Here is a 25,472-nt window from a genome sequence, read left to right on the forward strand (position 1 = left end):
TTAATTTATTTATTCTTTTAAATTTGTTAACAATATTTAATTCTTTATATGTGGTTATTAAATTGCTTGAGACAAGTGTAAATATTAGGACAAATTGCCAAATATGTTTAGAAAAAAGTTGTCCTGACATGAACACACAAAAAGGAGAGAGAACAAAGTGAACTATTAAGTCCACATGCCAGTCTATTATAAAAATTTAGTGAATTTAGAGAGATTAGCAAGTCAGCAAAACTTCAGTCTCTGCAACAATCATAGCCTTCTAAATTAAATAATTTATGCACTGTCATAACATAGTGAGTCAGAGTAGAAAATTGATAGAATGTTTTCAAAAATCTATGTAATTCTTACAAGCATGGTGACATACAAATAAAACTGAGTAAGAGGGAAGCACCAAAAAGTGGCAAGAAATACCATATTACACATAAGAACCACACACGATCTTGGTAAAAACTTGGCGAAAAAAAAATTTCTACAGTGCACACACCTCTGCCCGGTGGGAGGGGAGCTGCCTCCAAACACTGCCTAAATCATGATCTGGTGGGAGGAGAAGCAGCTGCTGAAGCCCACTTAAGAGCATATCCTCATGAGATGAAAGCAACCTCTGTTTTAAGTGCACATTTTTATAGCTCTGCTTGCCTCTTGGATAAGAAACGGTCTTTAAAACAAGCCTAAATCATGGCCTGGTGAGAGAAAAGCAACTGCTAAGATCCAACTAAATGAAAGAAGCAGATAAAACCTGTCTATATCATGTATTGTGTGAGAGAAGAGGCTGGAACCAGTATAGATCAAGGCTTCATATAAAGGAAGTAGCCTCTTCTGTGTGTGTCTTTGTCTTATCATGCCTTTTGGGAGGGGAGCTGCCTTTAAAACTTAAATAAATCATGGCCTGCCATGAAAACTCACATACATCATGGCCTGGTGGTGCAGAAGCAACTACTAAAACCTGCCTAGATGATGGCTTTATGGAGAGGATGCAGCCTAAATCAGTGCACAAATTCTCTGTCTAAGCATGCCTTGTGGAAGGGAAGTTGCCTCTAAACATGCCTAAATCATGGCTTTGTGGGAGAGAAGCAGTTGCTAAAATTCAGTTTGATTATGGAGTCATGGGCAGGAACCATCCCCTAAAATCTGCCTTATTGTAGGTTTTCTTGAAATGTACCACTGTACATGCTACATGGGATGAAGAGTGAGGGAGCAGCCTCTAAAACCCACCTAGAGCAGGTTTTTCTTGAAACTTACAATTATACATGCCTCACTGTGGCAAGTTAACAGCCTCTAATATCAAAGTAGAGCATGATTTTACTGACACTTAAAATGCCCAGTTCATAGTTTTCTTCAATTTATCATCATGTATGCAGTATGCATTATGGAATGGAAACAGACCCCAAAACCACAAAGACTGTGGGAGAGATGCAGCCTTTAACACTCACTTAGATTGTAGGTGGGAAGCAAACACTGAAATCTGCTTTGATGATGGTTTTCTTAACACTTACCACTATCCATGCCTGATGATTTGCTACTATTTAGCCTAATTGGTTAAATCAGTTGTAAAAAGTAATTTTATGTAAGTTTTAATCAGCATGACCAATTTGGAAGAAACAGTACACCTCCAAAATGGAGATTTCCCATACAAAGGGAGACAACTCTTCTAGCATGCACATTCATGTCATGGAGATATTGTTTATATTTATAATGAACTTGAACTTCACAAATGATCAGTTTAAACAATTAATTTCTTAAGAAAAGACTGTGGGTATTTAGTTGAATATGGTAATTGGTTATAACCTTAATTACCAAAATCAAAACTGAAGAGTAACTTTTTTGTGACCACTTACTGAAACAGTTACAAACTGTTATAAATTTAATAATAATAATAATAATAATAATAATAAAAATGACTTTAATTAAAGAGGGTGACACAATTTGTTGAAGAACTAATCCACAATGAGACCCTCAAACAATGGAATATATTGATACATAAATCAACAAACACACACACACACATATACACACATACACATACTTCTACAATGCAGCATGCACATACAACAATGTATTCACATTCTTTCCTTTCTCCCGCACACAGACATTCATACATATATGAAACTGCATAGTCAATATACAGGCAATATGCAAATAGTGCCAAAGAAATGAAGATCAACAACATACCTTGATATACTTCACATTACCAGATACAAAATTCTGTTAATCAGAAACCAAGTTAGATGATTAATGAATGTTCAAAATTACTACTAAAATCTGTAAAATGGTATGTGTGGGTAAAAACAAGAGCCATTTACATGCATATCATAAGCAGTCTAACCAAAACATACAACTCTGCAGTCCATCTAAGACGTACAACTCTATAAACATATCATATGCAGCCCACCTAAGACTAACTACTCTATTAACATATCATATGCAGCCCACCCAAGACATATAATTCTGTAAACATAACATACGCAGTCCATCCAAATCAGAACTCTATAAACATGCATTTCATATGCAGCTCACATAAGACTAACAACTCTATTAACGTATCATATGCAGCCCACCCAAGACATATAATTCTGTAAACACAACATATGCAGTCCACCCAAATCAGAACTCTATAAACATGCATTTCATATGCAGTTCAAAAAGCATACAATTATGTAAACATGTCATATGCAGTATACCGAAGACATACAACTCTGTAAACATGTCATATTCAATCAACCCAAGGCATACAACTATGTAAACATATCACATGCAATTGATTCAAGGCATACAACTATGTAAACATATCATATGCAGTTTACCCAAGGCATTCAATTATGTAAACATGTCATATGCAGTATACCCAAGACATACAACTCTGTAAACATGTCATATTCAATCGACCCAAGGCATACAACTATGTAAACATATATGTAATCAATCTAAGGCATTCAATTATGTAAACATGTCATATGCAGTATACCCAAGACATACAACTCTGTAAACATGTCATATGCAATCGCCCCAAGGCATACAACTATGTAAACATATCATATGCAATTGACCCAAGGCATACAACTATGGAAACATATCATATGCAGTTTACCCAAGGCATACAACTATGGAAACATATCATATGCAGTTTACCCAAGATATACATTTCTGTAAACATACTATACAGTCACTCCAAGACATGCAACTCTGTAAACACGATTATCATAATAATGCAGTCCACCTAAGATATATAACTCTGTAAATAACATTTTTTGCTACTGACAAATCAGCTGAACCTCCTTTTCAGAACATACAAATACTGGCATTTATAACATTAAAAATGCATGCTTGTAGCATACAAATGATGACAAATAAACATGCCTATGGCACAGGAATGATGACAAATCAATGGAATTACATGCTATTGGTACACAAATATGACAAATAAATGGAATTACATGCTTTTAGTACACAAATGACAAATAAATGGAATTACATGCTTATGGCAAACAAATGATGACAAATAAATGGAATTACATCCTCATGATACACTAATGATGACAAAACAATATAATTACATACTTATGGTAAACAAATGATGACAAAACAATATAATTACATGCTTATGGTATACAAATGATGACAAAACAATATAATTACATGCTTATGGTATACAAATGATGACAAATAAATGGAATTGCATGCTTATGGTATACAAATGATGACAAATAAATGGAATTGCATGCTTATGGTATACAAATGATGACAAATAAATGGAATTACATGCTTATGGTATACAAATGATGACAAATAAATGGAATTACATGCTTATGGCATACAAATGATGACAAATAAATGGAATTACATGCTTATGGCATACAAATGATGACAAATAAATGGAATTACATGCTTATGGTATACAAATGATGACATTATGTATTTATGATTCTCTTATGATGACTAATAGACCTCCATGCTTATTATAAACAATTTAAAATGTTTTATATCTTTCTATATTAGAATGCTGCTGAAGTATCTTCAAGATCATAACTGTATTTATTGTAACACATGAAAATGGCACTATATGTAATGACAATCACATCATTCTTAAAGTTATTGTTGAGCGACACATACAAAATTACATTGGCATTCTAAAAATAGCTTGACCTACTTATGCTTACTTTGTGTGTGTAAAGAAAAAAAACCAAGATTAATATCAATCTGCTTATGATAATATGCAGAATTGTTTATGTGAAATGTTTAAGCTTTAGTCCCTTTAACCAATAAATATCCCAAACAACAAACTGAATATAACCAACAAACTCATTAACTTCTACATATGCCATTAGTTTCACTCTTTTCTTATATTTCTGAAAACTTTTAAGTCAATAGTTTCTTGGATGTTTCTAGGTCAAGAAAGCTATGAAGTGATTATTAATAAAGCTAGTAAGTGTTATCAAGAAAGTTATTAACTGTTTATTAACAAACCTATTTTGCATTTATTAAGAATGCTATTAAATGTCTCTTAAGAAAGCTATGAAACATTTATTAAGAAAGCTATTAAGTATTACCAAGACTGCTATTAAGTGTTATCAAGAAATCTATTAAGTATTATCAAGAAAGCTATTAAGTATTATCAAGACTGTTATTAAGTGTTATCAAGAAAGCTATGAACTGTTATCAAGAAAGCTATCAAGTGTTATCAAGAAAGCTATTAACTGTTTATCAAGAAAGCTATTAAGTATTATCAAGAAAGCTATTAAGTATTATCAAGACTGTTATTAAGTGTTATCAAGAAAGCTATGAACTGTTTATCAAGAAAGCTATGAACTGTTATCAAGAAAGCTATTAAGTGTTATCAAGAAAGCTATTAACTGTTTATCAAGAAAGCTATTAAGTATTATCAAGACTGCTATTAAGTGTTATCAAGAAAGCTATGAATTGTTATCAAGAAAGATATTAAGTGTTATCAAGAAAGCTATTAACTGTTTATTAAGAAAGCTATTAAGCGTTATCAAGAAAGCTATTAAGTGTTTATTAAGAAAGCTATTAACTGTTCATTAAGAAAGCTAGTAAGCATTATGAAGAAAGCTATTAAGTGTTTATTAAGAAAGCTATTAAATGTTTCTTAACAAGGTTATTAAGCATTTATTAACAAAGCTATTAAGTTTTTGTTAACAAATTAGTAAATGTCAATTAACAAATGTTAGATGTTTATTAACAAAGAAATTAAGCATTTATTAGAAAATGTATTAAGTGTTTATTTAAAAGCTATGAATAACTTATTAACAAAGGTATTAAGCATTTATTAACAAAGACATTAACAAAGTAACTAAGCATTTATTAACAAAGACATTAACAAAGTAACTAAGCATTTATTAACAAAGACATTAACAAAGTAACTAAGCATTTATTAACAAAGGCATTAACAAAGTAACTAAGCATTTATTAACAAAGACATTAACAAAGTAACTAAGCATTTATTAACAAAGCAATTAGGCATTTATTATAAAAGTTATTAAGTGTCTATTAAAATAGCTATAAAACTACTTATTCAACAAAGCTGTTAAGTGTTTATCTCCATCTTCATGATCTACAAGTAAATCTTTCCTACTGAAGAGGTCAATTTTCCTTTGACGTCTAGCATATTAGTAAATGGTATTTGGATAATATGCTTTGGTGTCTAGCACATTTGGCAAATGGTCTTTGGATAATATGCTTTGATGTCTAGCATTTTAGAAACTGGTTTTGGATAAAATGCATTGGTGTCTAGCATATGAGAAATTGGTTCTGGATAACATGCTTTGGTGTCTAGCAAAATAGTGAAAAATTTCCATTGTGTGATTTTCGTGTCTAGCATACTTAGCAAATGATCATTGATAGTATGCTTTGGTGTCCAGCACACGAGGAAATGTCCTCAGATAATATGCTTTGGTCTCTAGCATATTATCTAATTGTCATTGGATAAGATGCTTTGTTGTCTAGGATATTTCGCAAATAGTCATTGATAATGTGCTTTTGTGTCAAGCAAATTAGCAAACTGTCATTGGATATGCTTTGGTGTCTTGCAAATTAGCAAAATTTAATTGGATAAGGTGCTATGGTGTCTGTCTCGCATATTTAGCAAATGTTTCTTTTCTGTACAAATTTGGTTACAGCACCATATTTAGAGTCATAAGAAAAACGGATAGATATCAATTCTTTCAATCTACCATCTTTCATAACCTATTTTTTAAAATTAAGATCATATCATTCAATATGATCTTACTGTAGTTTAATAAAACAAATGTAAGTACAATTAAATACTGATTATGATTATTTGAATTAGTTACTGTCAGAGTCCAATTCTCCTGACTGACCAATATTATACATATTCAACAATTATTTTCTTATAAGCACCAAACAAATACCTACTAATCGTCACTAATATCACATGTTATATTGGTGTTTCCATCACTAAAATAATCTCATTAAGTAAAGTCATAAATTCTATGTAAACATAACTAGATTAAAAACAGCAAAAGACTGGAAACTAAAAATAAACTCCATTTGATTAATACAATACAGCACAAATTTCTACTCTTCTTTTCATTTGACAAATTTTTTGTTGAAGGCTGGGGATGGGAGAGGCTTTGAAGGGTTGAGGTTCCCTGTGTGGATTGGTGAGCCAGGTAAGGGGTCAAGTCGCTTTCCTTGACTAAAATTAGGTGCACTGGTGAACTTGGCAATGGCCTTATCTCCTTTCTTGGTCTGAAAATTCACAAGAAAATGAATTATTTATCTCTATGACCGTCATGACAATAGCAATTAGTGTTTGTTGTGACTATTCTGTCACACTGACAATAGTGGTTTTATATTTGTCATGGCTTTATAATTACAATGACATCAGAGGTTTAATGTTTCTTATGGTTAGACTAATACATTGACAAAACAGGATTAATGTTTCTCATTACTAGAAAATGACAATGATAACAGAGGTTTTAAGTTTGTTATGACTAGATAATTATAATGACAACAGTGGATTTGTTTGTTGTGATTAGACAATTACAATAACACTGAATTTATGTTTTTGTGACTAGATAATTGCAATGACAACACAGGTTTTATGTTTTTGTGACTAGACAATTACAGCAGTGGATTTATGTTTTTGTGACTAGATAATAACAATGACAGCAGTGGATTTATGTTCATTGTGACTAGACAATTACAAAAGCAGTGAATTTATGTTTGTTGTAACTAGACAATGACAAGACAACATAGTGGATTTATGTTTGTTTGGACTAGATAATTACAATAACAATTAATTTATGTTTGTTTTGATTAGACAATTACAATGACAACAGAAGATTTATGTTCATTGTGTTCAGATAATTACAATGACAATAGTAAACTTATGTTTGTTGTGACTAGACAATTACGCTGACAAAAGTGGATTTGTTTGCTGTCATCAAATGATTACATTGACAACTGTGGTTTTATGTTTGTTGTGATTAGACAATTACAATAACAACAGTGGATTTGCCTGTTATGATCAGACAATTACAATGAAAATAGTGGATTTATGTTCATTCTGATTACTAATAGACAATTACAATGACAACAGTGGTTTTATGTTTGTTGTTATATATTTACAATGACAACAGAGGTTTAATATTTGTTGTGACTAAAGTATGATAGAATAGGTTTTGTGTCTGTCCTGACTAGACAATGACAATGACAAAAGATGCTTTATGTTTGTCATGACTAGGAGACTAGATAATTACCATGACATTAGAGGTTTATGTTGGTTGTGACTAAAGTATGACAGTATAGGTTTTCTGTCTGTCCTGACTAGACAATGACAATGACAAAAGATGCTTTACATTTGTCATGACTAGGAGACTAGATAATTACAATGACATTAGAGGTTTATGTTGGTTGTGACTAAAGTATGACAGTATAGGTTATGTGTCTGTCCTGACTAGACAATGACAATGACAAAAGATGTTTTATGTTGGCTGTGATTATACTCTTACAGTGACACTAGAGATTTAATGTTTGTTGTGACTAGAGTATGACAATATTGGTTCTGTGTCTGTTCTGACTAGACAATTACAATGACAACAGACATTTTAGGTTTTGTTGTGATTACATAATTACACTGACAATATATATTTTATGTCATGACTATCTTATAATGACATTAGGTTTTATATTTGTTGTGATTATACACTTACAGTGACAGTAGAAGTTTAATGTCTGTTGTGACTAGAGTATGACAGCATAGATTTTATGTCTGTCCTGATTTGCCAATTACACTTACATGTTTTATGTTTGTCATTATTAGATAATTACAATGACATAGGTGTTTTATGTTTGTCATGACTATGTTTCTAGATAATTACAATGACATTAGTGTTGTATGGTTACAGTGATTACATAACTGCTATAAGTGTAGAAATACTGACCTGAATGCACACTAATACAATGAAACTTTTTCCAGTAAATTGCCACAATTAAGGATGGCCCTAAAACTATGAAATGTTGCTAACAAATACTGAAAATGAAAACAATGTATTTAGTACTGTCATTGCAAAAAAGAAGCTGATTTTTGTCATTTTTGTCACCACAGAGAATCTGTCCTTGTAAAGCTCATACATTCTGAGTCTCCAGGTAGCCAAATGGTCTAAGGTGCTGGCCTTTACAGATCACTGACATCTCACATCTGTCAATGTGTGTTTGAGTCTCTGACTTGACCAATATGTGTATGTGATAAATCTTGCAAGTAACCTGAAAACGTGTCATTAGGTTTTTCTACACCAAATATACTATTCACCATGTATAACCTATCATGTGCTGAAAAATGGTGTTAAACCCATAACAACTGACTCATACTTTAAGTGCATGGTGGTTACCTCCCTTTAACGTTTTACTGTCTGTGTTAAACAACATGTGCAAATGAGAAGAATGAGACAGAAATATGAATGTATGCATCACATACAACTTTACCTTTATTATAGTTTTTACAACTAATGCATATTTTTATATATTTAATATATAATTATCTAGAAATAAAATCTATAATTACCATCCTTTGACATAATTCATTATAAAGAACCATGCACAAATTTATGATCGGGAATCAGAAGCTAAATATAATACTCTTAAGACCACAAATTATACTGCACACATTTCATTTAATCATGAATATTTAATCATACTAAATGTTGTTTTGATGAGTGTTGACAGTATCAATGATACATACCTGAATAATCTGTTGTAATACATGTTGTTCTGATGAGTGTTGACAGTATCAAGAGTATATACCTGATCCCAGGTGTGTGTGTGTGTGTGTGTGTGTGTGTGTGTGATTTGGATTTTTAATGTAGCTTTAATGAGCTTTCAGTCATATTTCTATGATGTCTGCAGTGTGGAAGTTTATAGTGATGTCTAGCACTGGGACATCATGCCATAGACATGCAGCATGATGTCCCACTCAGTCACATTATCACGACACAAGCTAACCAGTCCTAAAAATAACCTCTTAATGCTGAGCATCAAGCAATTCCATTATAAGTCTTTAGTATGACTTGGCAGCGGTTCGATCCCATGACCTCCTGCATCCAAGGAGGTTGCTCTAACCAATAGGCCACCAAAGAGGTTCATGATTCCATTTCTAACTGGATTACATAAAATTCTGATCTGCCAAGTTTAATGAAAAAGCGTAATGTAGGAATGCATAGACACATGCCAACAATTCCTGGCTGATCTTTCAAGTAATTATATGCTAAATTTGGGACAATTCTGATTTAAAAAAGGAGCAAAGAAACTGTACTGTATTTTAATCCGAAGATCCTAGTAAGAAAAGATACTTCTTATCAAAGAAGTAGTTTTGCTACATTATCTCTAAGTAACTGAATGAGAGCATCGAGAGAGAGATCAAGAGAGATCCGAGTTTCAAACTTTGCAACTGACAACTTACCTTGACTTGTAATGGATTCAGCACTCCAACATTGGGACTGGCATTGAAGACTTTGTTGAAGTTAGTTTCCCTGTTGACTAGTTCCATTTGGAAGTAACGCTTCTCATCCTGAAAGACAATTTACAGTTTGATACTGATGTATGCCAAAATTTGTTGCATGTTTTCTTGAACAATGAAATGAGTAAAGTAAAAGTCATCTGAGACATATCTTGACCAAAGCAATCACGAATCCTCTGATCACATTGCAAAAAAAAAGTTGACATAATGGCATGTCCTGTGTATGAAATAATAGATATCATCTTGATTTCTCCCAATCTGTCAATACTATAGAGTGGATCACAATGTGGATATATTACAATACTTTTTTCTCATTTGACCATTTATTTTGTTTTCAATTCATTATGGATGATATCATTAGTACCTTAATTCTTGCGAGGCACTTTAAAGTTTAACATGCCAATATGCTAAACCTGATGGAAAAGATAACCATTCCCCTTTGAAGGACCTCTAGTCATTCAAAGAATATGGATCAATGGATTTATGCTTTACTCATTCATGCAGTCAAGCTTGCCGAAGTTTCTAATTATGCATGTTACTGGCATTAAAAGCTGAACTAAAAATTAGGTTTCTTGTTTCATATTTGTGTACAAAATGGTATATATAAAATGAGTAGTAGACAGGTGACTGGAAAAAAATTGGTAGGTATCTCAATATTTGTAAAATTAAGATTCAGGGTCTGTTAGGATAAGGATATGCCTATAACCCATGTCACTTTCATGTAAAAAGTTGTCTTTTCTTCACATTCATGTCAAGCAAGTGTATGTATGATAACAGGGTAGGAATCTTGATAGTTTCTATGATATGATCCAGGAGTTAAGTCCTTCAGGGTAAACACAAGACAAAGGGGCCAAAGACAGTTGCATATATGAATCTGTCTTTTTATGCCAAACAAGTGTATAAATATTTATAAGCTGCAGATTTCAACTATATGCCCACTGGACATGACCCAGGAGGTTCATTTATCCTAATGTTGGTAATCAAACACATCAATTCTCAGACATATTAGTCTCATAATCTAGGAATTCTTTAAAGTTATGTCATCCCCAACCCCACCGTTAGGGGATGTTTCAAAAATTAAAAACCAGTTGTGCACATCTACCAACATACCCTTCACCACCATATTGCAAGGTTGCCCAGCAAGCTCGACCAATATCATTCTAAGATCTAAAAACATTATCTTGAAACGTATCACGGTCACAATGTTTCAACACTAATTGGAACCATTGTGTACCTCTACAGGCCATTTTGAATCATATCATAATATTTCAAATCTCTACATGCAACCATATTGTACATCAACAGACCATTTCAAATCATATCACAACATTTCAAGTCTCTATCTGGAACCTTTGTGTACATCAACAGACCATTTCAAATAATATCCTAGTTTCAAGTCTCCATCTGGAACCAATGTGTACATCAACAGACCATTTCAAACCATATCACAACATTTCAAGTCTCTATCTGGAACCATTGTGTACATCAACAGACCATTTCAAACCATATCACAACATTTCAAGTCTCAATCTGGAACCATTGTGTACATCAACAGACCATATCACAACATTTCAAGTCTCACTCTGGAACCATTGTGTACATCAACAGACCATTTCAAATAATATCACATGGTTTCAAGTATCTATCTGGAACCATTGTGTACATCAACAGACCATTTCAAATAATATCAAATAGTTTTAAGTCCCTATCTGGAACCATTGTGTACAGCATCAGACCATTTCAAATAATATCACATCGTTTCAAGTATGTATCTGAAACCATTGTGTACATCAACAGACCATTTCAAATAATATCAAATAGTTTTAAGTCCCTATCTGGAACCACTGTGTACAGCATCAGACCATTTCAAATAATATCACATGGTTTCAAGTCTCTATCTGGAATTGTTGTGCACATCTATGCACAATTCCCAATCATATCACAATATTTCAAGTCACTGGAACAGTTTTCGAATTGTTGTCAAACAATATGCTTACAAACTTGCATGCATGCATATTATGATTGGCAGGTTACATTATCCATGTCTTTTGTAAAGTTCATGAATAATAATGCATAACGAAATGAAAATCAATTCCAAACAGTCTGTAAAAAATCAAATTTTGTCAAAATGAAGCACAAGTACAGCTAATTCACTGATGCATTTATATAAATGTACAAAAATGTCACCATTAAACAGATCATATTAAGAGAAAAAAATACCAGTACAAAGAATATTAATACAAATTAGCACACTCACTATCAGCTGCTTCATACGGTGTTCCTTCTCTAGAATTGACTCCCTTAACTGTTCAATCAGTTCAAGATCCTCAGGTCGAGACTCACGATTCTGATATTTTTCCTCAGCTTCTTCAAGCCTTATCAAAAATAAATATTTAATTTTATTAACTGTCTATTTATTAGTAAACATAACTGTCTGGACTAAAATTTTGTAGTTAGGCATCAGTATATGTCTCCGTATATTTCTCAGTCTTTAAGGTAGCACTAAACAGGTCATAGTTAAGGATGAACCCCTCCCACCACTTTATGTAACAAAAATTCCATAACCTTTATTATGTGCAAATATTTTTAAACTCTTCAAACAAGGAAGAAACAAAATAAAAAAAATGATTGTCATGGCAAAGGTGATCTTTCAATGACCACACTCTTTGGGGTCACACTAAACTCATCCCAACAATACATGAAATGCCATTAAACTTACTTTTTTCAACTCTACCAAAAACCTATCGAACAAAACCAAAAATATTTTATATATAAGGCCATAATGACTGCATCCCATATATTGAATGTGGAATGGATTTTATCATGAATGGACTGATTTCCTGCAAAGTCACATAGAAAGAAAATCTTCGTAACTGCATAAAAAGTGACCTAGGAAAAAATGTCCAGCCACTTATACACAGTGCAGGCCAAAACATTATCATAAGCCAAGCTAACACATATGTATTTCTGTACTAGTATCCTCCCTTGGTACAAACAACATAAATCATGCATATGCCATGGTAAATAATGAGGAATAAACATGGATATACAGTATGGATATCTTTACAAATAAAACAATATGAATAAAACAAAATATTATCCTTTGGTGAATAATACAAAGCTGTTCTGTGATACCTCATCTAAGTAACTGCCTGAATATCCATAACCCTACATATTTAATAATAAAAGGAAATTTTAAATCTCTAACAATGTACAAATAAATATTCTACATGTATTTCATAAATATTGGAATTTATGAAGATGTGCATTCATTTCCATAAATAAATAAACAAATAAATAAGACTGTTTGAAACTAACATGAAGGAAAAAAACCCATAAATTCAGATCTTTCACATATGGATTATGACCTTGTCTCTAGTGGGTGAAAAGATCCATGCAAAATTGACCCATATCAAAAGTCTAAACAAATCTAGAAAATTGATACAAAATACATATTAGTTTTTGTGACACATTTATTCTCTTATAAATATTGGCATTTATGGAGATTATTTGTTATGCAAGTTCAGAAAATGATTGGAATGTACAAAAAGTGTTATCATTTCTTCATCTATACAAATCACTTTTGACTGGATACCACTAGGAATAATGAAACAAACCACTTTTGACTGGATACCACTAGGAATAATGAAACAAACCACTTTTGACTGGATACCACTAGGAATAATGAAACAAACCACTTTTGACTGGATACCACTAGGAATAATGAAACAAACCACTTTTGACTGGATACCACTAGGAATAATGAAACAATCCACTTTTGACTGGATACCACTAGGAATAATGAAATAATCCACTTTTGACTGGATACCAATAGGAATAATGAAACAAACCACTTTTGACTGGATACCACTAGGAATAATGAAACAATCCACTTTTGACTGGATACCACCAGGAAAAATGAAACAAACCACTTTTGACTGGATACCACTAGAAATAATGAAAAAATCCACTTTTGACTGGATACCACTAGGAAAAATGAAACAAACCACTTTTGACTTGATACCACTAGGAATAATAAAACAATCCACTTTTGATTGGATACCACTAGGAAAAATGAAACAAACCACTTTTGACTGGATACCACTAGGAATAATGAAACAAACCACTTTTGACTGGATACCACTAGGAATAATGAAACAAACCACTTTTGACTGGATACCACTAGGAATAATGAAACAAACCACTTTTGACTGGATACCACTAGGAATAATGAAACAAACCACTTTTGACTGGATACCACTAGGAATAATGAAACAATCCACTTTTGACTGGATACCACTAGGAATAATGAAATAATCCACTTTTGACTGGATACCAATAGGAATAATGAAACAAACCACTTTTGACTGGATACCACTAGGAATAATGAAACAATCCACTTTTGACTGGATACCACCAGGAAAAATGAAACAAACCACTTTTGACTGGATACCACTAGAAATAATGAAAAAATCCACTTTTGACTGGATACCACTAGGAAAAATGAAACAAACCACTTTTGACTTGATACCACTAGGAATAATAAAACAATCCACTTTTGATTGGATACCACTAGGAAAAATGAAACAAACCACTTTTGACTGGATACCACTAGGAATAATGAAAGAATCCATTTTGACTGGATACCACTAGGAATAATGAAAGAATCCACTGGATACCACTAGGAATAATGAAACAAACCACTTTTGACTGGATACCACTAGGAATAATGAAACAATCCACTTTTGACTGGATACCACTAGGAATAATGAAACAATCCACTTTTGACTGGATACCAATAGGAATAATGAAACAAACCACTTTTGACTGGATACCACTAGGAATAATGAAACAATCCACTTTTGACTGGATACCACCAGGAAAAATGAAACAAACCACTTTTGACTGGATACCACTAGAAATAATGAAAAAATCCACTTTTGACTGGATACCACTAGGAAAAATGAAACAAACCACTTTTGATTTGATACCACTAGGAATAATAAAACAATCCACTTTTGATTGGATACCACTAGGAAAAATGAAACAAACCACTTTTGACTGGATACCACTAGGAATAATGAAAGAATCCATTTTGACTGGATACCACTAGGAATAATGAAAGAATCCACTGGATACCACTAGGAATAATGAAACAAACCACTTTTGACTGGATACCAATAGGAATAATGAAACAAACCACTTTTGACTGGATACCACTAGGAATAATGAAAGAATCCACTTTTGACTGGATACCACTAGGAATAATGAAAGAATCCACTTTTGACTGGATACCACTAGGAATAATGAAACAAACCACTTTTGACTGGATACCACTAGGAATAATGAAACAAGCCACTTTTGACTGGATACCAATAGGAATAATGAAACAAACCACTTTTGACTGGATACCAATAGGAATAATGAAACAAACCACTTTTGACTGGATACCAATAGGAATAATGAAACAAACCACTTTTGACTGGATACCAATAGGAATAATGAAACAAACCACTTTTGACTGGATACCACTAGGAATAATGAAAGAATCCATTTTGACTGGATACCAATAGGAATAATGAAACAAACCACTTTTGACTGGATACCACTAGGAATAATGAAACAAACCACTTTTGACTGGATACCAATAGGAATAATGAAACAAACCACTTTTGACTGGATACCAATAGGAATAATGAAACAAACCACTTTTGACTGGATATCACTAGGAATAATGAAAATGCTAAGATTATCAAGACAATAATAAACAAAATGATTAATAAATTCAACATACAGAATCTGAAGCTCAGAAATCTTGTCCTTCAGTAATTCCTGTGCCTGGTTAAATTGTGTGACAAGTTCCTGTGACTCACGTATATGATCAGCCTGTAAATTGTCTAATTCTGCCTGGTATTTCTTAAGCAATTGCTCTTCACGATTTCTGAAATATATGTGTTAGGTAAGAACTAAAATGTGTATGGAACAAAAATGTGTAAGAAAAAAGTATAGTTCAAAGTTTGGAGTTTCAAACACAAAAGAAATTTGAAAGGCATAAATTCTGTGAATTTTGAGTAAATTTCTGAAACAATTACATTTTACTTTCAAATTTTCTATCTTTTCCACAAGTATATGGAAATTTCAACACAAACATTTCTGACTATTAGATAGTCTTTCAATGTGACATTAGCAACAACGAAGACAGGATTAAAAGAGAAAATGGGACAAAACTCTCTTCAAAACTAATGCACACCAATGATAGAAACAACATGTATATATGTGCAATAATTTTTCTGAGTTGAATAATTATAGTAAGTAAATATGACTGGAAAAAAATTATTAAAAAAAATTACAAATAGAAAGGGCTATAACTTTATCAAATTCATCCGAGGAGGTTGAACATTAAATCAGGTCCAAGTATTAGTGGATTAACATTAAATTAAGTCCAAATACAGGAGGGTGAATATTTTACAGGTATTAGTTTGAAGGGTGAACATTAAAGGTCACTGGCCACCTATATTGTACAAATGTGTGATATTATTATAGTTATAAACAAAATGCATTGGTTATGCATGCACACCATAAAAATGTTTAATTAGACTTAAAAATACACTTTTTAAATGAAAAAATTATTTGCCAATCTCCATAAACAATTAATAGTTTCCACATGCCAAAAACAGATATGATGTACATTTATCCCTTCTATTCAACCTAGCCATCCAGTGTTTAATTTCCCCAAGTAAATGTGTTATGTGATATATCTTATGATCATGCTTTTGTACAGCAAATATGGTGCAAATGGATGTAACAAAAGAGTGATGATGGGATAAAAGGGTTCTTTCTTTTCCAAAAGACCCTGTTTACCAACAGAAAAAAAAAGTGGATTGAAGCTGTGGGATCAAATAGGGTGAGCGATGGGAAAGTTGAACCAATTACGCTGGTTTGTAGTCAATTTGGCCCAAAAGACAATTTGACTCATGACATTTTGGCCCAATTTGGGCTGAAATTAAGAACATTCATCCCAACTTAAGAGACAATTCGGCCCAACTTGAAATACAAATTGGCCCAACTTAACAATAGTTTGAACAAGTTGTTTTTCTTCAAACAAGAAGTAGCTATTATGTTTTATATATATATATAATTTATTTAGGACAAAATGTTTCTGACAATTGTTATAGGTTGTTAAATAGAATAGGTTTTAGGAAAGAAACTAAATTTAAACAAAGTAAACTATCTTGATATTCTTTAAAAGAAAATAATTATCCTTCGTAACGTATATATACACCTCTCCCTCAATAACTCGCGCACAACGGGGTCAACAAACATAGACCACACTATAAACCAGGCATGAGTTACCGAGAGACCTCAAAAAACTAAGAAAAAAAGCAGCGTTAGGGAACTGGGCTGTTTAATGACTGAATCCTCATTTTACAATCATGTCAATAATAATTTATAATAATACACATTTCTAATGAAGTTGTTTGTTATTCTGTTTAAATAACATTTATTTTCAAAATGTCCAACATATTAAAGATTGTTCCAACTGGTTTCAACAACCATCACATGTATGCAAACAATATGTGCACTACATCACTGCTTTTTGTTTTCTTGATGAGTCTGGTTCCCATAGTGATGTTTAATAGTATCTTGCAAAATCAGGAGTCCGCAGGGCAGGGAATTAGACTAGCTGTTGATACACCACAAAACAAGATTCCTTTTTTACAAAAACACGCAACATTTATTTCAGAAGACAATCGTCTACGTTGAAACTCAATTTTTGTATTGTTCAATTAGTACAATATTGACGTCATGATTTCACTGGAAGTAATAATGAAACAGCTTATCATCCTTGAGGATATCTCTAAGTGCCAGTTCAAGAATTCTCTGAACCTCGCTTGCCCACAGTGGTCCGTATCTGTGAAATTAAGTTCTTTATTTTATGAAGTATTAATTTTGCTTGGCTGCCTTGTTATTTTTTTATCACAGTTAAGAAACAGTCAGTTAATTTAAGGTAGTTTATGTTACATACATAATAACATTTATAAGTGTTCAATTGATAAATGAAGTGAGTACACCTGACTTACGACTGGAGCTGCTAGATTTTAAGCTTGTAGGATTTTCGTGCCTTTTAACTTTACTTTTATTCCACCTCCTTTATTTGATTCAAAAGACATAATAAACGTGAAAATACAAATGAGGCCAACTTTTAATTCAGTGCAACAATACAACAAATACTTCTGCAAGTCAGTTATCAAAACATGGTCAGCACTTAACTAGGTTCTCAGAGAAATGCTCACAGACATAGCTGCTATGGTAGACTGATGCATTTTATGTTTAATTACAAGAGGACACATTGCATTTATGATGATTACACTTAAAAGGAACTAAAAAATAGAACTAGAACACAAATTTCAATTTATAATTTTTTTAATTTAATTTTTATTTATTTGTGAAAGTACTGCCTCCACTCAGGTAAGTGACATTTTCATTTATCAAAATTTCCTTACATATCGTTAATAGCGGTGTACTAGGGATGCCGTTTGGAAAGAAAATGTAAAAAATTGTATGACCTTTTTTTAAATTTGATGTTTCATAGTGCTAATTAACATTTCCAGGTCATATCTACCATTTTTAACGATAAAACGAGTGATACATCAAAGCTTCCGTTACAAATTTTGATTGTGATTTTTTCAAGTTCAACAAATATGGATAAATTTTTGGGGTATTTTCTGGTTTAAAAAATGGGATCCATGCCTGACTGTGTTATAAGCGGGTTCACGAGTTATCAGGGCAAAAGTTATTGAGGGAATGGTGTATATGAGAGAAAAGACAAACTGACAAATCTTGTTCATTCTAATTAAAATATTTATATTTATGTTAAAAAAATATATGCATCTACAATACACAACAACATTCTCAATTTAAGTCTTCTGGTCAAATTATCAGTATTGATTTATAAAACAATAATACTTAACAGATAATATTCTACAGAATACATACACATTTTTCTAAGGGTAGCATACATGAGATATTATGACAAATATATTTAATTTTAGGCTTCAGGTTGTAACACTGCTGCATACAATATTCACTCGATCACACATGTGAGAGAGAGAGAGAGAGAGAGAATAATGCTGAGCATTTTGTCAGTGTTTAGTTGCTGCAATATGAAGCTCTTACCAGTTAAATTTTTTATTGTTTGTTTTTATTTTCATGTTGATGCCTTAGTGTGTGCGTGCGTAAACTGAAAGCCTGTCATTACTAGTCAATCTCGTCAATCATATTTCCTCCATTATTCCATACAAATAAGAAAGGAACTACTAATTTTGTGTTAAATTTGTGACACCTGCCCCCTGCAGGGTACAGTAAAATTGATAAACAAACACGTATTTGAAAATAAAATGAAAGAAACTAACCTTGAATTGTTATCATTTATTCCTTCTTTTTTCATCATGCGAAATTTATTAAAGAAATAAATATATCCATGAACTCTGTATATGTAGCAGATGATGCCAGCTGTTGTATGTATCCTTACAGTAGTGTGTAGCACTTATATCAGATAACAAAATCGCAAATGAGATGAAAATATCGCCAGACTGCTTGAAGGCACCTGCCATTCATGCATTATACATTATAAGGTGCATAATGACCAAGACTGAGTTGTATCCAGGTTAACTATACAACAGTATCTTGCAAATTAAAAAAAATCATTATTTTAAAACACATGCAAATGATAATCTGTTGGCTAGCATAGGTTACAAAAGTATTTTTAAAGCTAGTTATTGCTGTGTGTATACTATTTCCCTGTAAACATCAATTATGATTACATGTGGCAAACAAATTAATGCCCAGATGATGAATAAACACAACTGGCGGCAAGCAATAAACTCCTTGCTTAAACTTACAGACAGGATATCAAATATAAAGGTTATTTTGTTACAAAGCAAGCCAACCCCAGAAACTGACTTTAGTATCTTTTAAGTGTGCTGATTTTTTCTTATGAAGTTGGCCGACATAAGGAAGCCAACTTTGGTTCCTTTGGATTCTTTTAGGTGTGCTGATTTCTTTTATCTTTATAAAGTCGGCTGACATAGGGATGCCAACATTGATTCCGTTTTACCTGTATAAATGGGAATTTTGAAAATAAATTGAAACAATGGAACAGTTTTGAAAGTGACACAATCCAGGCATGTACTTTGTATCATGGGGATAAATGTACATCATTTCTGGTTGGCATCCTCTATAGGTGGGAAATCGTAGCTAAGGGGAAGTAACATCACTGTATACTTCTATTTCGAGTAATTAAATTATTATTTCTTCTTTACACTTGATAATTTTTTTATTCTTTTTGCATGGGTATAACTACTGTACTTTTAATCATGTAATGCAAACCTGATGTAAACAGAAAAATGTTGGATATGGCCAGTGACTTTTAAATCAGGCCCAAGTACTTGAGGGTGAACATTAAAACAAGTTCAAGTTATGGAAGATGAAGATTTAGTCAGGTTCAAGTTATGGAAACATAAGCATGTATTTATAAATTAGATTGCTGCAGGATCCCTCATTTTCATTATTACAACTCTATGGGATTAAACAAGGTAACAGGAAAGAAAATGAAATTGACAATTTAAGTAAAATTCAACAAATAATTTATCTGCCTAGAATACAAAGTGAAAATTCAAAGACACTTACAGTAATATGAATTAAATTCCAAATTATCCTATATATCCTGTAAAAATATCCAAAAGTATAGAATGTTCCAAATGAATTCCAACAGTCACAAATGTCCTGATATACCACAATGATATAATCCCACATGCTTTTGAATGAGTTCTCAATAATCCCAAAGTATTGTTTTAGTGAGAAAAAAATAATCAGTCTCTAATTCCAAAGAATAATTTAAATAAATAATTCCTCTAAAATTATATCTAAACAATACTATAAACTCTGATCATAGATTCCCAAAGACCAATATTAAACAGAAATTTACAAAATCTCTCTCTGTCTCATATTGTTTAGTTCTTAAAATCATAACAAAAAATCCAGTAGACATGACTCTCTGTCATGGACAAATATTAAGCAATAAAGATAAAATAACATCATGAAATTTAGCCAAACTATGCAAGAAAGACCAGCAAACAAAAAGGATAAGGAAAAACAGAATGCACTCACCTGCAAGTACAATCTAGGACACAGAATTGGAGGTGCATGAAGCAAATTTTTTATTTTTACATATTCTGCTAATTATTACTGACATTTCAATAACTGATGACCCTTTTTCTTTTCATGCAACAGAGTAACTACAAAGTAAGTTTGTTGTTGCTTTTTAGCTTTCCCCAATATAATCACTGAAAAGGTATTTTAAATAAGTACCAAATCAATGCAAATTGTTAGTAAGTAAATTAGGTCACCTTATTATATGTGCATAAAATTGTTAGTAGGACACAATACAATATGTGAAAAAAACTGTTAGTAGGTCACCATACAATCTGCATGTGCATAAAATTGTTAGTAGATTACTATACAATATGCATGTGCATAAAATTGTTTGTAGGTCACCATACAATATATATGTGCATCAAATTGTTAGTAGGTCACCATACAATGTGTATGTGCATGAGACTGTTAGTAGGTCATAGTTAGAAGGTCACTGTAAAATGTGTATGTGCATACAAAGTTTAGGTCACCATACTGTGTATGTACCTGAGATTGTTAGTAGGTCACTGTACAATGCATATGTGCATAAAAATGTTAGTAGGTCACTGTACAATGTGTATGTGCATAAAACTGCTAGTAGGTCACCATACAGTGTGTATGTGTATTAACTTCTTAGTAGGTCACCATACTATATGTATGTGCATACAATTTTTAGTAAGTCACCATACAATATGTATTTGCATAAAATTGTTAGTAGGTCGTTGTATAATGTGTATGTGCATAACATTCAAAGTAGGTCACCATACAATGTGTATGTGCATTAAATTGTTAGTAAGTCACCATACAATATGTATGTGTATATATAAAATTGTTAGTAATTGATTTAGGTCACCATACAATGTATATGTGCATACAATTCTAAGCAACTGATTTAGGTCATTATAAAATATGTGTTTAAAACAAAAGGGAAAGTTTTAAATAAATATTTTAAGACAGTGTTTAATAAAAGAGAACTAAGCAGAAAGTACTTTCAAGCACATGTAGACTGAATTATGGATTCCAAATCACAGAGATCTGTAAAAGGAAAAGTTAAAGAGCATTGACTGCCTGGATTGTAAATTATTTAATTAAATCTGTAAAAAATATTCTGGAAAAGAAACATACTTAACTTGGACTTTTGCATCACTCTTGACTTTCTGTATTTCTTTTTCCTTAGATGCAATATCTTTATTCAGGTTACTAATGCTGGACTCAAGAGATCTTAGCTCCTCTTTCAAATTGATCACATGCCGCTCTCGGTGAGTTATCTCCCCTTGTAGCTCTTCCACTCTTATTTGATGATCTCTCTCCTGCAAAAAATGTAATCTTTAAACACTTTTTTAAAACCTGTACAGGGTTTGATTGAATTTTTCATTTTTAATCCACAGTTAATCATCAAAATAACTTTGAAATTTGTGCCAAGCAATACTGATTAACTCCAAAAAATTATCAAGATCATGGAATACACAATTTTATAAATCTTAATGGAGATATTATTGTCAGTAATGTGATACAAGTTTTTAAGTCAGATGTTGTATATAAGAATCTATTTCCTGATGTAAATACACAATTAAAATGTGAGAGTTACATGTCACTTACACTGGGTTTACAAAATATACCCAATCAAAATGTGAGGTAACTTCAATTGGGTTGCATGTAACTTCAATTGGGTTGAGCAGGCATGTGTTGCTCTTAAAAGAAAACATGAGGAAGAACTACTTTTCTCTATTTACTCACTAAAAGCAATATCCACTGTGTATATATAGTTCATCATCCATGACATTCTTAGTCACCAAGTCTGAAAAGTAATGGATTCAAGCATTTTCCATGATTTTCATAATCATCAAGTTTGACAAGTAATGTATGCAAACATCATTTCATTCTATATGGAAATAAAAAACACAAACCTTTGACTTAGAAATCTCAACAGCTCTCTCAAGCTCCATACGAGCAGTGCGTATCTGTGCCTCATGCTCTCTCTGCTTCTGATCTAACATCGCCAAATGCTTCTCGACCAAGTCAGACCGCAAGTCCTCTACAAGCAAATAATAACATACATATCAGACAATTGATCATTAATATAAGCTGCAATTATTGGTTGGATTTTAAATAAACATTTTCCTTACAATATCTTTAGTCATAAAAGTCAACGGCTGAACTGTCTTTTCTGGGAATGAAATATCTGAATGTACCAAATTTCTCCTAGCTGTCTATATCCACAAATGAATGTTTAGCTAGAAAATCTGACAAGGTTTAGATTCAACATCATTTGAGCACAAAAAATGGTTGAAATAAAAACAGAAAACTTACAAAGGTGAATGTGACCATAGAATAAAAACTTCTGGAAAATTAGGAACAATCCAGAACATATCAATTTTTCATTCTAACATGTACAGTATTTATAAAATAATGACAGAATAACTGAACAAAGTTGATTTTGTTTCAAGGTTCATTTATAACCTTTACAAAATGGAATTAACTTTGGAAATGTGTTGGGTTTTTTAAAAATCAATAGCTGTTTAAATTTGAAGACTCTCCTATAATATCTAAATTGGGAATATGACCTAAACTACCTGGATATATCCCTAGAAACAAGGATAACTATTGAAATTCATATAAATTTGCATGTAACTCATTTAAATGTACTGAAAAAACATGTTAATATCAGTCAGCTCAACTCCATTTGTTGATATGAAGAATGTGTTTTTAAATGGTTGTTTTAAATTTGGACAAAAAGTCCATAAAAATTATATACCTTCATATAACTATCTAAAAAGAAAACTCCATTTACATTTGGTTGGTGCCTTTTGTTAATTTTCAATATGACTTTGGACTGTATATTCATTATAATAATTGCTAAGTATATCCAGATCATTGTCTATTCAATGATGTCTTAAAAAATATTCTGAACTGAAAATTGCCCTTAGCTAGCAGTAAGTTGATTTCCATGCATTTATTAAGATATGATATTAAAATTCACCCCAAAAGCAGAATGGGAGTTGTTTCTAAGGTTAATATTGATGACAATGTTGAACAATGTGTTCCCAATGCAAACTTTGAAGAAATAAGCAAAGATTTATCACTATATATGTTTGTTAAATTTACATATCAAAAGGAGAACTGGGGAAGATAAGTTAAATTATTTATTTTCTTAAACTTATCATGATCACAAAATGCAAACAACCTATTAGCACATTTTTAAACTAGACTGGTATTCACACCTTATTCTTAAGAATTATAAATGACATAAAACTGAATATGAAAGAACTAATCTACTTGATTAATCTGATCACATGAGCACTTGGATTGACTATGGCTCCATGCTACAATTATTAGTGCTTCTGAAAGTGGAAGAAGCATAAGGTGAATTTGTGTCCATTTGCACAATGATGAGAATGTTTGCATTCTTCTATGTACATGTAATATGCCTAAACAAGTGGCATTAGGGAATCAATGCGCTTATGATTAAAATAGTTACTGCCATGTACTTGAGAAATTAACCTGAACTATTCCAAAGTATACTAACTTTAGCAGTTATTAAAATTTGCTAAATACATTTTGGTAGAGTAGACAATAATAACTTCTGCAAGAGACATAAGTGAATTATAAATTATTCATAAAAACTAACAGAGTTTTCAGTTAATTACTTTTTCCTTCAATTTATCTCATGTCCAGGAAGTAAAAATGACCTTGTGGAGCAAGCAGTTTTTTGAGAGGTGCAAATCTGAAGTAAGGCCAAGCTATATACTCTATAACCCAAATATTACTCAACAATCATATACCACAATCACGGGAATTAAATGTTATTTTAACAATATCTAAGAAATGCAGGGTCTTTGTAAATAGCCAAGATAATCAGTGAGGAAAACCTGGGAAATTATACTTCTTTAAAACCCCAACCCTGTGCAATGTAAGAAACTTCAGAGTAGAACCTATCCAAATATGTTTAGGAAAAGCATCCACAAGCAATTGTACCTCATCTGACTAAAGAGTTTCACAACGTCTAAATATTCCGGTAAGAACCAAATATATTTAACTTACAACCAGCTTAATTATGGCTCAATTAGGTATTGTTTCTGCAATCAAATGGCAGATGACGATCTTTTGTTTTTCCCCTGACTTTAATCAATATTTGCAAAAGTAAAGCCCATTTCCTATTGAGGAACAAACCCAGCATGGGAACCCTGATTCTGTATAGGTCTTACATGATGAAAACTTTAAAGTGTTTGTCATTCATATTAACTCTGAAACTTTTGCAAAAATCAATAACTTTAAATTTTTTAGAGAA

At 32.0% G+C, this 25,472-nt stretch overlaps 1 protein-coding gene across 1 annotated transcript in view; it reads right to left on the bottom strand.

Annotated features, from left to right (window-relative positions):
* Positions 1-5,332: 5,332 nt before the first annotated feature.
* Positions 5,333-25,472, bottom strand: part of LOC149795068 (protein FAM184A-like) — a 64,286-nt gene continuing 44,146 nt past the window's right edge. The window contains exons 12-17 of the mRNA XM_089964771.1: positions 23,092-23,219; positions 22,310-22,494; positions 15,786-15,932; positions 12,249-12,366; positions 9,935-10,042; positions 5,333-6,723 (exon numbers count right to left, since the gene is read on the bottom strand). Of these exons, the coding sequence (XP_089820897.1) occupies positions 6,562-6,723; positions 9,935-10,042; positions 12,249-12,366; positions 15,786-15,932; positions 22,310-22,494; positions 23,092-23,219 (848 nt within the window). The 3' untranslated portion in view covers positions 5,333-6,561. The remainder of the gene's footprint in view (positions 6,724-9,934; positions 10,043-12,248; positions 12,367-15,785; positions 15,933-22,309; positions 22,495-23,091; positions 23,220-25,472) is intronic.

The sequence above is a fragment of the Sinohyriopsis cumingii genome, chromosome 7 (assembly GCF_028554795.1).
Source record: "Sinohyriopsis cumingii isolate HCF-2022 chromosome 7, ASM2855479v2, whole genome shotgun sequence".
NCBI classification, from domain to species: domain Eukaryota; kingdom Metazoa; phylum Mollusca; class Bivalvia; order Unionida; family Unionidae; genus Sinohyriopsis; species Sinohyriopsis cumingii.